This window comes from Lotus japonicus, chromosome 1, assembly GCF_012489685.1.
Source record: "Lotus japonicus ecotype B-129 chromosome 1, LjGifu_v1.2".
Lineage (NCBI taxonomy): Eukaryota > Viridiplantae > Streptophyta > Magnoliopsida > Fabales > Fabaceae > Lotus > Lotus japonicus.
In genome coordinates, this window is record NC_080041.1 from 60,401,828 (window position 1) to 60,415,560 (window position 13,733).

The 13,733-nt window shown below is 40.9% G+C and overlaps 1 protein-coding gene across 1 annotated transcript; it reads right to left on the reverse strand.

The window, feature by feature from the left end:
- Positions 1 to 296: 296 nt before the first annotated feature.
- On the reverse strand, positions 297 to 2,965 carry LOC130740532 (uncharacterized). The gene is made up of 2 exons (XM_057593185.1): positions 1,778 to 2,965; positions 297 to 512 (listed from the first exon to the last, which is right to left on the reverse strand). Exons 1-2 carry the CDS (start codon positions 2,963 to 2,965, stop codon positions 297 to 299), a joined length of 1,404 nt encoding a protein of 467 aa, XP_057449168.1.
- Positions 2,966 to 13,733: the final 10,768 nt, after the last annotated feature.

Here is a 13,733-nt window from a genome sequence, read left to right on the forward strand (position 1 = left end):
CTAATCATAGCACAGCAGAAATAGCTTAACACATGGCAATACAAGCTTCTACAAAGAACTACCAGAAAGCTTTTATAAAGAACTACCAGAATAACCACATAAGCTATTAGCTAATGGAAACAAACATTGCAGATCTGCAATAACACAGAATCTTCTTCAAAAGTCTTCATAATCAAACCACATAACTAATTCTCCCCCTTATTAGCACAATTTGACAAAGGATGCACGAGAGAACGGAGAGCAAGTCTAGAGTAAGATACAACCATATTGAATTTTAACAGAAGACAGAAAAATTCTTAACAATCACTGGATGCTGAGACATCTGGTTCATCAGCTGTATCAGAAGCATCCCCTGCTTGTTCAGCACCAGTGGCATTGCTGTCATCAACTTTGCCTTTTCCCAGTGCCGTGATGAAGCGATCAACATTCTTCTTCCTGATAGTGCAGCTTGTAATAGTCTCTTGAAGAGTTCTGGAGACTTCCATTAACTCAGCAAGAACTGTCTCAGTTGGCTTGGAAGAACTTGCACCAACATTATGATGTAAGATCAAGGTTTGATCAGTGGTTGCATCTCTATGTTTTGATGATTACAATTAAGGTTTGTGATGATGAACAATTGTGGTACCCTAACGTTTGTCTTTTTAAGATGTGACAAACAGGTTCTGAATCTGACCCAAGCCTATTCGTTCAGAAGAAGAAGAACCAAGGGTTACTAAAAGAGAGCTCTTTATCCTACCATGTTCGTTCTGAACAGTGGCAAATACTTCAGAAGCTCTGAAGATGGAAGCTCTCAAGAAGTTCTGAAGAACTCAAGTCAGAAGTTCTGAAGACCAGATATTCCAGTGGAACGGTCCAGAAGCAGAAGACTCAAGTTCTGAGGACTAGCAAGAAGTTGGTTCTGAAGACCCCAGCTATTCTTGCTCTGACGATCAGAAGTTCTGAGGAAAGTGTTCAGAAGCAGAAGTTGCAAAGGTCAGAAGAATCCAAGCTTCAATCTGACGATGATCAGAAGTTTCACCAACGTTCATATGAAGCTCCTTGATCACAAGTCAACTGGTGAAAGGACAGGTCGCTATCACAGTACAACGTCGTACAAGTCTCAGTCTGTCCGCCACCTACCTTATACAGCCTAGCAGTCTGATATCACAGAATTGCCACTCCAACGGATAAAACCCTAGCAACGGCTACATCACAAGTCTTGGAGTATATAAAGGCTGAAGAAAGAAGAAAGAAGCTAAGAAACTTTGCTGAAAACATTCAACATATACGAACCATTCTCTTAGCATTATTTCTTCACTGTTCTTAAACATCTGAGTTTACTATTCGCTTGTTAGAAGCACTTATTGTAAACCCGAAACCTTTTACATCACATTGTAAAGGTCATCAAGAGACCAAGGTTGGTCGGATCTTGAGAGGACTGAATCAAGACTGATTCAGTATTTAGCTAGTCTTAAGAGGATCGGTAGATCAGCTTCTTAAGAGGATACTAGTGAGAAAATCAGTGTATTGTTAGTCACTTAGCAGGTTGCAAAGTTCAGTTGTAACTCTCATTGATTTTAGTGGATTGCCTTCATCAGAAGAAGGAAGAAATCACCTTCACAGGTGGACTGGATTAGCTTGAGCTTTTATCTCAAGTGAACCAGGATAAAATACTTGCGTGCTTTACTTCCTATCATTCAGCACTTAGTTTTTATCTTTGAGTTTAGAAAAAGCTTAAAAAGTATACCCGTGATTCAAACACTCTATTCAAACCCCCCTTTTCTAGTGTTTTTCGCACCTTCATATGAGACTTAGCAGTCATGCCAGCAACATCAGGAACATGAGTCCCAATCAGCAACCTGTTATCAATAGTCAAAGGACTAGCCTTCACACTAGGTGACTCATCAACAGAGAGGATATCAGGATGTTGACTCAAAATAATCTCAGAGATCATACAAGGAAAACCAATAGGAAGCTTCAAGGCATAGGAATCAGCATGCCTCCTTGTTTGATCAAAAACAAAAGTTCCAAAATCTATCTGGGCATGAGTGCCAATCAGATATATCAGCTTTGCAAGCACAGAGGATACATTAGAAGCATGCTTGGTGGGTGCCCAATTTGCAGCCCCAATGCGATTCAAAATGGCATACTTCACACTTAGATAAGCAGATGATAACAAACCTTTAGAGGGCCAGTGCGTGACTTTGCCAGCAGTGATTTCAGCAGCAATCTCATCCAATGAGATCTCCTCACCAACAACATCAGCAGAGCTTCTGCCCAAATAACTATTGACAACCAAAGGAGAAAAATGAATGCATTTACCTCTGACAAAGACTTTGTGAAACTCTGGACTTCCAGAGACATTGCAATCCACAGAGATGTTGACAATGAATTCCTTCACCAGTTTGTCAAAACATGTTCCTAAACCAACCACTGTCTTCATCATCCCAGCTTCTTCAAGTAACTCCATCACAACTTGGCAAGCAAGAACCTCAGCAGCCAACTCCCGTTCCTGAGCAATCCTACACTTGTAAACAAGTTTCCATTTGGTGACACTCTCTTCAGAATGAAAAGAGACATTATCCATAGGAGCAGCAGGTACCTTCTCTGGAATTCTTTTTCTAGCTCTTCTTTTCTTTGCAGATGGAACAATGTCAGGAACATTTGGTTCCACATCAGACTCTTCAGCATCTACATCAGCAGACAACTTCCTCTTCACACTCTTCTTCACAGGGGAGTCATCAATAACAATGACAGTTTTCTTTTTGTGCTTCTTACCAGAACCAGAAGCAACTTTCTTGTGAGAGGTAGAAGATCTCGTGATATATTTTCTTGCTTCCTGTTGAGTCTTCTTCCTTTCTAGCTTCTTGATAACAGATGAACCCACAACATTTGCAAGTAATTCATCTGATTTAGTTTCTTCACGCACTTCTTCCACAATCACTGCCTCTTCAGCAACAGGAGGAGTGACCATAGGGTCAGCCATTCTTTCTGACGAACCCACAGGAGTTTCCCTTTAAGGAGACTCTGGAACCACAGTGGGTTCCTTCACAGAACTGATATGCGTTTCATCAATAGGAAGAGGAACTTCCTCAGGTTGAGAACCACTTACATGTTCCTCAGCATTCATGGATTGAGGATCAGGAATAGCAGTTTCTGGTGACGAGACATGAGGTTCCCCATCTGCATGTTGAGTGAATTTGATAGGGGTTTCAAGTACCTCAGCGATGATGCTAGCCACGAATACTTCCTCATTGATTAGGGATGTAGGATTCTCTTCTGCTTCAGGAGTCACAGCAACATTGGGGAAAGATTCTTCAACAACATGAGTCTTCTTTCTCTTGGAATAGGTGATCTTGGTGCGCTTCTTCTTCTTCTTGCTTCCGGTTGCAAGATTTGCATGTTGCGATGATGCACCATCACCGCGGTTCTTGACAGAAACAGGGGTTTCGCAAGATTGTGTGACCCTTGGGGATTTGGGTTTCTCAGATTTCAACCCCATTACCTTCACGCCATGAGCATTGGTCTCTAGTGTGATCATCTTAAAAAACTGTTGACAGAACTTGAAATTTGCAAGAACTTGAGCAAGAAAACAGAGGTTTCTGAGAACATCAAAAATAGTTAAGAGAATTATAGCAGTTGATACTCCACTAAGAAACAATAGCGTATTTATAGGGAAAGGTGGGAGAAGGAAGTTATTTTCCTTGATTGCGCGTGCCTCAATAATGACTAGATAGTCGTTGGCACACAAACATCCCTTTAATTGCTATGCTTCCTCAAATAGACAGATTCCAAGTAACCCAATTAATTTCTCAAACTGAATTGCATCAAGAGCTTTTGTGAAAATATCTACCAACTGCTTCTCTGTAGATACATGTTCTAACTTCACAATTTGATCTTCAACTAATTCTCTGATGAAGTGATGACGAATATCTATGTGTTTAGTTCTGCTGTGTTGTATAGGATTTTTTGAAATATTGATAGCACTCATGTTGTCACAGAACAATGTCATGACTTCTTGTTCGACATTGTACTCATTGAGCATTTGCTTCATCCAAATTAGCTGAGTACAACTACTTCCAGCTGCTATATATTCTGCCTCAGCAGTGGAGAGAGATATGCAATTTTGCTTCTTACTAAACCAGGATATAAGATTGTTTCCAAGAAAGAAGCATCCTCCTGAAGTACTTTTTCTATCATCAGCACTTCCAGCCCAATCAGCATCACAATAACCAACTAGCATAGAGTCAGTGTGATGAGAGTATAGAATACCATAGTCACTAGTTCCATTGATGTACTTGATGATTCTTTTCACTTGAATCAAGTGACTTGTCTTAGGTTCTGATTGATACCTAGCACATACTCCAACAATAAATGTGATATCAGGCCTGCTTGCAGTTAGATACAAAAGACTTCCAATCATGCTTCTATAGAGACTTTGATCAACACTAATTCCTTTCTCATCTTTAGTGAGCTTGATGTGAGTAGCAGCAGGTGTTCTCTTGTGTTCAGCCTTTTCAAGACCAAATTTCTTGACAATACTCTTTGCATACTTGCTTTGGGATATGAATAGAGTATTTTCCATCTGTTTAACTTGCAAACCAAGAAAGTAGGTCAGTTCTCCAACAAGACTCATTTCAAACTCAGACTTCATCTGTTCAACAAATTGATCCACCATCTGGTTCGACATTCCACCAAAAACTATGTCATCTACATAAATTTGAGCCACCATTAGATCCTTTCCATTCTTCTTCACAAAGAGAGTTGATGACCCGGATTTAGTAGTGTTTTAAGGGTCATTTCCTTGCTAGTTTTGAGTCTTTTTGTTGAGTCTCATGTAGTGTTTCATGCATTCTCATGCATTTTTATCTTTCTTTGTGTTTTTGCTTCACTTAGGTAATTTCATAGTTTATTAGGGACTTTAGTTGCATTTTATTAGAGTTTAAGAGTCTTAGGTAAGTTACACTTGTTTTGAGGGCCTTTGTGTAAAACTGACCTTTAAGTTTCAAGATATTTTCCAAGCTTGTTCATCAAGGTTTTAGGTTGAATCAGCTGAAGAAGGAAGGTCTAGAGGCTTGGAGAATTGAATGGAGGCTTAAAGAGGAGTTAAAATGAAGATCAAGGGACTTTCCAGCGAGTCTGAGCGCCTAGGCATGCTCTATTGGCGCCTAGGCGTCAATTGCCCTGTTCCAGAAATTGGAATTGGCGCCTAGGCGCCAATTACCTTCCAGAGGCATTTTTTCAGCATGGAATTGGCGCTCAGGCGCTCTGAATTGGCGCCTGAGCGCCCGGAACAGCTCAAACTCGTGATTTTTGCATATAAATAGGATTTTAGTCATTTTCTTTGGTAATCTTTGATATCTATTCCATTTTTACATAGGTTTAGAAGGAGAGGAACATCTAGGAGAGTGAGAGAAGGCTTCCAAGCTTGTAATTCAGGTTCTTAGCCAAGCATGGCTCTTGCCATGTTTGGCTAATCTCTCTTCTTATGCTTTGGTTTTCATGTAAGACTTTTCATGTTTAAGTTATAATCTTAAGTTCTTTCCCACATGTTCTTCTTCTTTCCTTGAATCCCATTTTCTGAATATCAATCTAAGCTAGTATGCATGCTTGCTTTATGCTTTTCTATAATCAGAACGGAAGTTTGTTATAGATTAGGGAACCGATTTGGGATTACCCCTTCTATGCTTGCTATTAGGAATAGAGGAAGGGTTGGGGTTTGATGGCCTGAATTTGCATGATCTAAAACCTCATATAAATGACTAAGTACACAACGAATTGAGCTTAGCTTTTAGTATGGGAAAATTGCTTATGTGAGGAATCAATAAGTGAGTCACTAGGCTATATCATCAAGGAGAGATTCATAAGTTCATGTGCTTAGAATGATGTACTTGAATTGACTAGTTGAATAAGAACCCAAAGCATGTTCTTTTCTGAGTTTTTGTTTATTTTATTCCTTGCTACTTCGACATATCTTTGATTCAATAAAACAAACCTTCAAACTCAAGGCTTAAGCTGAATTTAGTCACTCACAATCCCTGTGGTTCGATATTTAAAACCGGGTGGATTCGTACACTTGCGGATTTACCAACAAGTTTTTGGCGCCGTTGCCGGGGATTGTTTGTGATTTTTGGTTCGAGTTACGAGTTTGAAGTTTAGTCTACCTAAGACTATAACTTAGGGCTTAATGGAAGACAACCCATGTTTTTTTGTCAGATTTACGTTTTTGTTTCTTTTGTTAGTTTTTCAGGAAATAAAAGCTAGTGGAGAACACTTGGAGGCACTCAATCACTTGAAAGGAGGTTCTTTTCGTACTCTGAGTTTAGTTCATGCATTTTTGCATATTTTTCTTTTGTAGTTTTTTGTTTTTGTTTATCCTTTTTGACCATGCATAGAGTCTTTTAAGCCATGGTCATTACTTTCTTATACTCAAATGACATGTTCCCAAGTCTTGCTCACTTACATGATGCTGGTTTTGAAAATGTTTTTAAGTGGATACTTTGTGCTTTCTTTTTGGGGAGTGATTGTATGTTTGGGAAACAGAGGGTGAGACTTCGGTCTTCTAAGTGTTGTCTTGAGGATAGAGTTGAAGTGAATCCACAAGGGTCCATTTTTGACCCTTCACTATATAATTTCCCTGGAGGATCCTGACTCACTTGCACTTCTTGGTTCTGTGTTTCATTTTTCGCGACCTTGAGAGTAGCTTTAGGAGACTTGCATTTTTGAGACTGGTAGGTTTCCTTGGACTTCAGAATTTGTTTTATAACATCTTTGTCCCTAGTTAACCCTTTTGAGCCTTATGGGAATTCTTTGTTACCTTTGTTATTTGGGCTGGATGATTGGTTAGAAAAATGGGGAGTTGTGGTTCTTAACTCTTAATGGAGCTAGTTTATAAAAAAAAATGCAATTGTCTCTTGCCCCTAAGAAAAAAATTCAAAAAATTCGAAGAGAAAATGAACTCCATGGCCGGATGGAGTTCCAAAAAAAGAGAAAAAGAAAAGAATGAACTCCATGGAATAGGTGGAGTTCCAAAAAAAGAAAAAAATTCTGAAACAAAAGGGGGTTAAGAGACTTGTGTGCTAAGTATCAATTGCTTTAAGCTCCAGTTTTCATGAAGGACCACACTCAAATTTTGTGCAGCCTTAGTCTTCCTTAGGGACCACCTACCTTGTGCTTTACCTAGCCAACATTACAACCCTTGTGAAGTCTCATTGAATAATGCTTTGTCAACTTTAGTTGCTCTTGAGTGAATGATTCTCAGAACCTATGAACTTGCTTGTGTGCTCAGTGCACTAGATGATTGTCTCATGCTAGGATGTTAGTTCTAAATGCTTCTCGTAGTGGACTCTAATTCTTCTTTGTCTAAAAGTTGCACGAAGTTGATTGTTGAATCTTTCTCTTGGAACTAACTGCATTCACTTGATCCCCCGGTTTTCTAAAAATGTATCCCTCTTTTGGCATGTGTGTTGGGAGTAATTCTTTGTGCTTGAGGGCAAGCTAATCTTAGTGACGCTCGAGGGCGAGCTGTCATTGAGTATAGTGGTGTGATGACCCGGATTTAGTAATGTTTTAAGGGTCATTTCCTTGCTAGTTTTGAGTCTTTTTGTTGAGTCTCATGTAGTGTTTCATGCATTCTCATGCATTTTTATCTTTCTTTGTGTTTTTGCTTCACTTAGGTAATTTCATAGTTTATTAGGGACTTTAGTTGCATTTTATTAGAGTTTAAGAGTCTTAGGTAAGTTACACTTGTTTTGAGGGCCTTTGTGTAAAACTGACCTTTAAGTTTCAAGATATTTTCCAAGCTTGTTCATCAAGGTTTCGGGTTGAATCAGCTGAAGAAGGAAAGTCTAGAGGCTTAGAGAATTGAATGGAGGCTTAAAGAGGAGTAAAGAGGAGTTAAAATGAAGATCAAGGGACTTTCCAGCGAGTCTGAGCGCCTAGGCATGCTCTATTGGCGCCTAGGCGCCAATTGCCCTGTTCCAGAAATTGGAATTGGCTCCTAGGCGCTCTGAGGCGCCAATTACCTTCCAGAGGCATTTTTTCAGCATGGAATTGGCGCTCAGGCGCTTTGAATTGGCGCCTGAGCGCCCGGAACAGCCCAAACTCGTGATTTTTGCCTATAAATAGGATTTTAGTCATTTTCTTTGGTAATCTTTGATATCTATTCAATTTTTACATAAGTTTAGAAGGAGAGGAACATCTAGGAGAGTGAGAGAAGGCTTCCAAGCTTGTAATTCAGGTTCTTAGCCAAGCATGGCTCTTGCCATGTTTGGCTAATCTCTCTTCTTATGCTTTGGTTTTCATGTAAGACTTTTCATGTTTAAGTTATAATCTTAAGTTCTTTCCCACATGTTCTTCTTCTTTCCTTGAATACCATTTTCTGAATATCAATCTAAGCTAGTATGCATGCTTGCTTTATGCTTTTCTATAATCAGAACGGAAGTTTGTTATAGATTAGGGAATCGATTTGGGATTACCCCTTCTATGCTTGCTACTAGAAATAGAGGAAGGGTTGGGGTTTGATGGCCTGAATTTTCATGATCTAAAACCTCATATAAATGACTAAGTACACAAGGAATTGGGCTTAGCTTTTAGTATGGGAGAATTGCTTATATGAGGAATCAATAATTGAGTAACTAGGTTATATCATCAAGGAGAGATTCATAAGTTCATATGCTTAGAATGATGTACTTGAATTGACTAGTTGAACAAGAACCCAAAGCATGTTCTTTTCTGAGTTTTTGTTTATTTTATTCTTTGCTACTTCGACATATCTTTGATTCAATAAAACAAACCTTCAAACTCAAGGCTTAAGCTGAATTTAGTCACTCACAATCCCTGTGGTTCGATAATTAAAATCGGGTGGATTCGTACACTTGCGGATTTACCAACAAGAGTCTTGTCAATTCCTCCTTTGTGATAACCATTGTTGATCAGGAACTCAGTCAATCTTTCATACCAAGCTCTTGGAGCTTGTTTCAACCCATAGAGAGCCTTCTTGAGTCTGTAGACATGATCAGGATAGCTAGGATCCACAAAGCCTTTGGGTTGTTCTACATAGACTTCCTCATTTAAGTATCCATTTAAAAAGGCACTTTTCACATCCATCTGGAATAGTCTGAATTTCAACAAGCATGCTACTCCAAGTAGTAACCTGATGGATTCTAAACGTGCAACAGGAGCGAAGGTTTCATCAAAATCAATACCTTCAATTTGAGAGTAACCTTGAGCTACCAGTCTTGATTTATTTCTAGATACTGTACCACTTTCATCAGACTTATTTCTGAAGTTCCATTTGGTTCCTACTACATTCACATTTTCAGGTCTAGGGACAAGTTCCCACACTTCATTCCTTCTTAATTGTCCCAGTTCTTCTTGCATAGATTGAAACAAGAATCAGAAATGAGTTCCCTTGATCTGGTTACTACACCTTCATCAAGTCTTCCTATAACATTTTCAATTGGGTGTATCTTTTGAATTCTGGTAGAAGGCCCTTTTGAAATAGTAGCAGGTTCTTCAGTGTTGTTAACTGATTCCTTGGGCGATGCAATGTCCGGCACATATGGAGTGACATCTGTAGTGGTACTTGGAGTGTCTACTATGTCATCTTCAATTTCCTCTCTCTTGATAGGAGTGTCATCAACAATTACATTTGCAGATTCCATCATGATTTTTGTACGATTGTTGAAGACTCTGTAAGCTCTGCTGTTCAATGAGTAACCCAAGAAGATCCCTTCTTCACTCTCAGAGATTTGTTACAACTGCACTTGAAACCTACAAGTGACTAACAATACACTGACTTAGCTCACACTAAGATTCACTCTCTTAGTCTTCTCTAGGATGCGATCAACCTTGATCTCCTAAAGGTAAAAATAAACAACTGTTTAAAAAGTATTGTTTACAATGAGATTGCTTCTGAAAAGCTTGTAGTAAACACAATGAATTCGATGAAGAAAGATTGCTAAGAAGATTTGAATATTGCTTGCGCGTATAAGTTTCTTCAACCGCATCTTTTAGTCTTCAGCCTCTATATATACTCCAAGGATTAGGGTTTGAACATTGCATGGGAATGCTACCGTTGGAGGGCAGATCTGGGATTTTCAGCTTCTGCTGTGGCTGAGAATGTTAGGTTAGGTCGTCATGATAGTACACTGCTTTTGTACTTTGGATAGTGACGTGACCTTTAACCTTGTTGACTTCTGATCAGAGGAATGCTTCGTGTTGGAACTTGTGGAGCTTGTTGATCGGAGTCAGAGGGAAGCATGGATCCTCTGACCGTTGTAGCTTCTGATTCTGAACTCAGAGGAGAAGTACTTGGTCTTCAAAGCCAGTTTGCTTCTGGACTTCAGAGACTTCACATTTCAGCTTCTGGATCTTCAGAGTCTTCTAAACCATCAGAGCTTCTGAGCCTTCAGAGTGTCTGGGTTATCAGAACGTCTGGATCTTCAGAACTTCAAGTGAGTTGAGTCCACATCAGAGCTTGACTATCTTCAGATCTTCTTAAGCTTTTCTACTATTCAGTTTGAACATAGAGATTGCGAAAGCGTTGCTAGGGTCACTCTTTAAGCAAAGTGCTTTTGATTTGTGTGAGATTATATCAAGGTCAGAGCCTGTCATGAACACACTCAGAAAACACGTTAGAGTACCATAATTGTTCATACTAAAACGTTAACTTGTAATCATCAAAACATAGAGTTGTACTACATGATCAAAACTTGATCTTACAAGGACTTGTCCGAAACTTTTGGCAGACTCCGGAAGCATAACATGAGACTCAATCCGGAAAAATGTTCTTTAGGGATACAAGGTGGGAAGTTCTTAGGCTTTATGATAACATCAAGGGGAATTGAAATCAATCCGGATAAGTGCAAAGCTATTCAGGAAATGAAGAGCCCAAGCAGTGTGAAAGAGGTGCAGCGCCTGACGGGGTGGATCGCGGCCCTTTCCAGGTTTCTCCCTCATTCGGGCGACAAGTCAGCCCCGTTCTTCAAGTGTCTCAAGAAAAACACGATTTTTGAGTGGAGTCCAGAATGCGAGGAAGCCTTCAATCGCCTTAAGGAGATGTTGTCTGCACCGCCCGTTCTATCAAAGCCCATTCAAGGTTTCCCTTTACATTTGTATTTCTCCGTCAGCGACCACGCAATCAGCTCAGTAATTCTTCAAGAAATAGACGGTGAACAAAAAATAGTTTACTTTGTAAGCCATACGCTCCAGGGGGCGGAAGTCAGATATCAAAAGATAGAGAAAGCAGCGCTCGCCGTACTCGTTGTCGCCAGGTGCCTAAGGCCTTACTTCCAAAGCTTTCAGGTAAAGGTAAGAACTGACCTACCTTTGCGACAGGTGCTACAGAAACCGGACTTATCAGGAAGGCTCGTCGCGTGGTAGGTGGAACTGTCGGAGTATGGTTTGCAGTACAACAAGAGAGGAAAGGTTGGGGCACAGGCTTTAGCTGATTTTCTGGTCGAATTAACGCCAGATGTCGGTGAAAGGGTAAACACGCAGTGGGCGCTGTTCGTTGATGGGTCATCAAATGAGAGCGGGAGTGGAGCAGGGGTCACGCTGCAGGGGCCTGGGGAGTTAGTACTAGAGCAGTCTCTAAGATTTCAGTTTAAAGCTAGTAATAATCAGGCAGAATATGAAGCTTTAATTGCAGGTTTGAAGTTGACTATCGAGGTTCAGATCGATAGTTTGCTGTAAGGACAGATTCGCTGTTGGTGGCAAACCAAGTGAATGAAGTATTCCAGGTGAAAGAGCCGGCCTTGATGAAGTAACTGGAGCGCGTTAGGCTCCTGATGAGTCGATTGAAGGAGGTAGTGGTCGAGTTCGTGCCAAGAACACAAAATCAAAGGGCGGACGCCCTGACAAAACTGGCAAGCACTCGGAAGCCCGGAAATAATCGGAGTGTGATTCAGGAGACACTCGCCAATCCAAGCATAGAAGGAGAGCTGGTAGCCTCAATTGACCGCCAAAGGACCTGGATGGACCCCATCGTGGAGATCTTGGCGGGAGAGCCAAGTGGGGTAATGAAGTACACAAAAGAGCAAAGGCGAGAAGCAGGGCATTACACACTGCTTGATGGAACGCTTTTCCGGCGGGGATTTAGCTCGCCCCTATTGAGGTGTCTCCCACCCGGTAAGTATGAGACCATTATGGCGGAGGTTCACGGAGGGGTCTGCGCCAGCCACATAGGAGGGAGATCCCTGGCGAGCAAGGTCCTTAGGGCGGGATTTTTCTGGCCCACGATAAGGAAAGATTGCGCGGAATTTGTAAAGAAATGCGAAAAGTGTCAAATGTTCGCAAACTTACCCAAAGCCCCACCAGAGCAGCTAGCCACGATCAGCTCGCCATGGCCTTTCGCCATGTGGGGGGTTGACCTCGTCAGACCTTTCCCAACCGCCAGGTCACAGATGAATTTCATCCTCGTGGCGATGGACTATTTCTATTTCACCAAATGGGTAGAAGCCGATCCCCTAGCAAGCATTACTGCAGCCAAGATCGTAAACTTTTACTGGAAGAGAATCGTGTGCCGGTTTGGGGTCCCGAGGGTGATTGTCTCAGATAATGGAACGCAGTTTGCAAGCAATCGAGCGAGGGAGTTCTGTGAAGAAATGGGTATCCAGAGAAGATTCTCTTCAGTGGAGCACCCTCAGACCAATGGGCAGGCAGAATCAGCTAATAAGGTGATTCTGCGAGGTTTAAAGCGTCGACTTTTCGAAGCAAAGGGAGCTTGGTTGGACGAGCTTCCGGTGGTGATCTGGTCCTATAACTGTAAGATCAAGATTTGGTCATGTGGTACAACTCTATGTTTTGATGATAACAAGTATTTATTTGTGGATGAACAACTATGATACTCTAATGTTTGTCTTGAGTGTTTTGACAAACAGGTTCTGATTCTGACACCAGAAGATATATTCGTCAGAAGTTCTGAAGATCAGAAGATCAGAAGATCAGAAGATCAGAAGATCAGAGGATCTGAAGATCAGAGGATCTGAGGATCAGAGGATCTGAAGATCAGAGGATCTGAGGATCAGAGGATCTGAAGATCAGAGGATCAGAAGATCTGAGGATCAGAAGATCTGAAGACCAGAAGCTCTGAGGGACCAGAGGCTCTGAAGGTTCAGAAGCTCTGAAGGTCCAGAAGCAGAAGTTACGAAGGTCAGAGGATCCAAGCATCCCTCTGACTCTGATCACCAAGCTTCACAAGTTCCAACACGAAGCATAACTCTGATCAGAAGTCAATGGTTAAAGGCAAATGTCTCTATCGAGAAGTACAAGAGCAGTGTACTATTCTGAAAAGCCTACCTACCAAGGTTCAGCCACAGCAGGTTCTGGAAGTTCCAGAAATGCCCTCCAACGGTCATATTCTCTCAACAGAAATATCCTTTGCACCTTGGACTATAAAAGGCTGAAGAAAAGAAGAAAGACTAAGAGTGAGAGAAATCAAGAGCTGCAATACAAGAAAAGATTCAAGCCTCTACTTTCTTCATCTGTTCTTATTTAGTTTACACTCAGCTTATTTAGAAGCAAACCTTTGTAAACACCAACCTCAAACAGTTGTTTGATTTTCCTTAAGGGACCGGGTAGGTCAGTATCCTTAAGAAGACTAAGAGAGTGAATCTTAGTGGTGATTCCTTTAGGAGATCAAGGTTGATCGGATCCTAGAGAAAACTAAGAGAGTGAATCTTAGTGATAGCTAAGTCAGTGTATTGTTAGTCACTTGTAGGTTTCAAGTGCAGTTGTAACAATTATCTGAT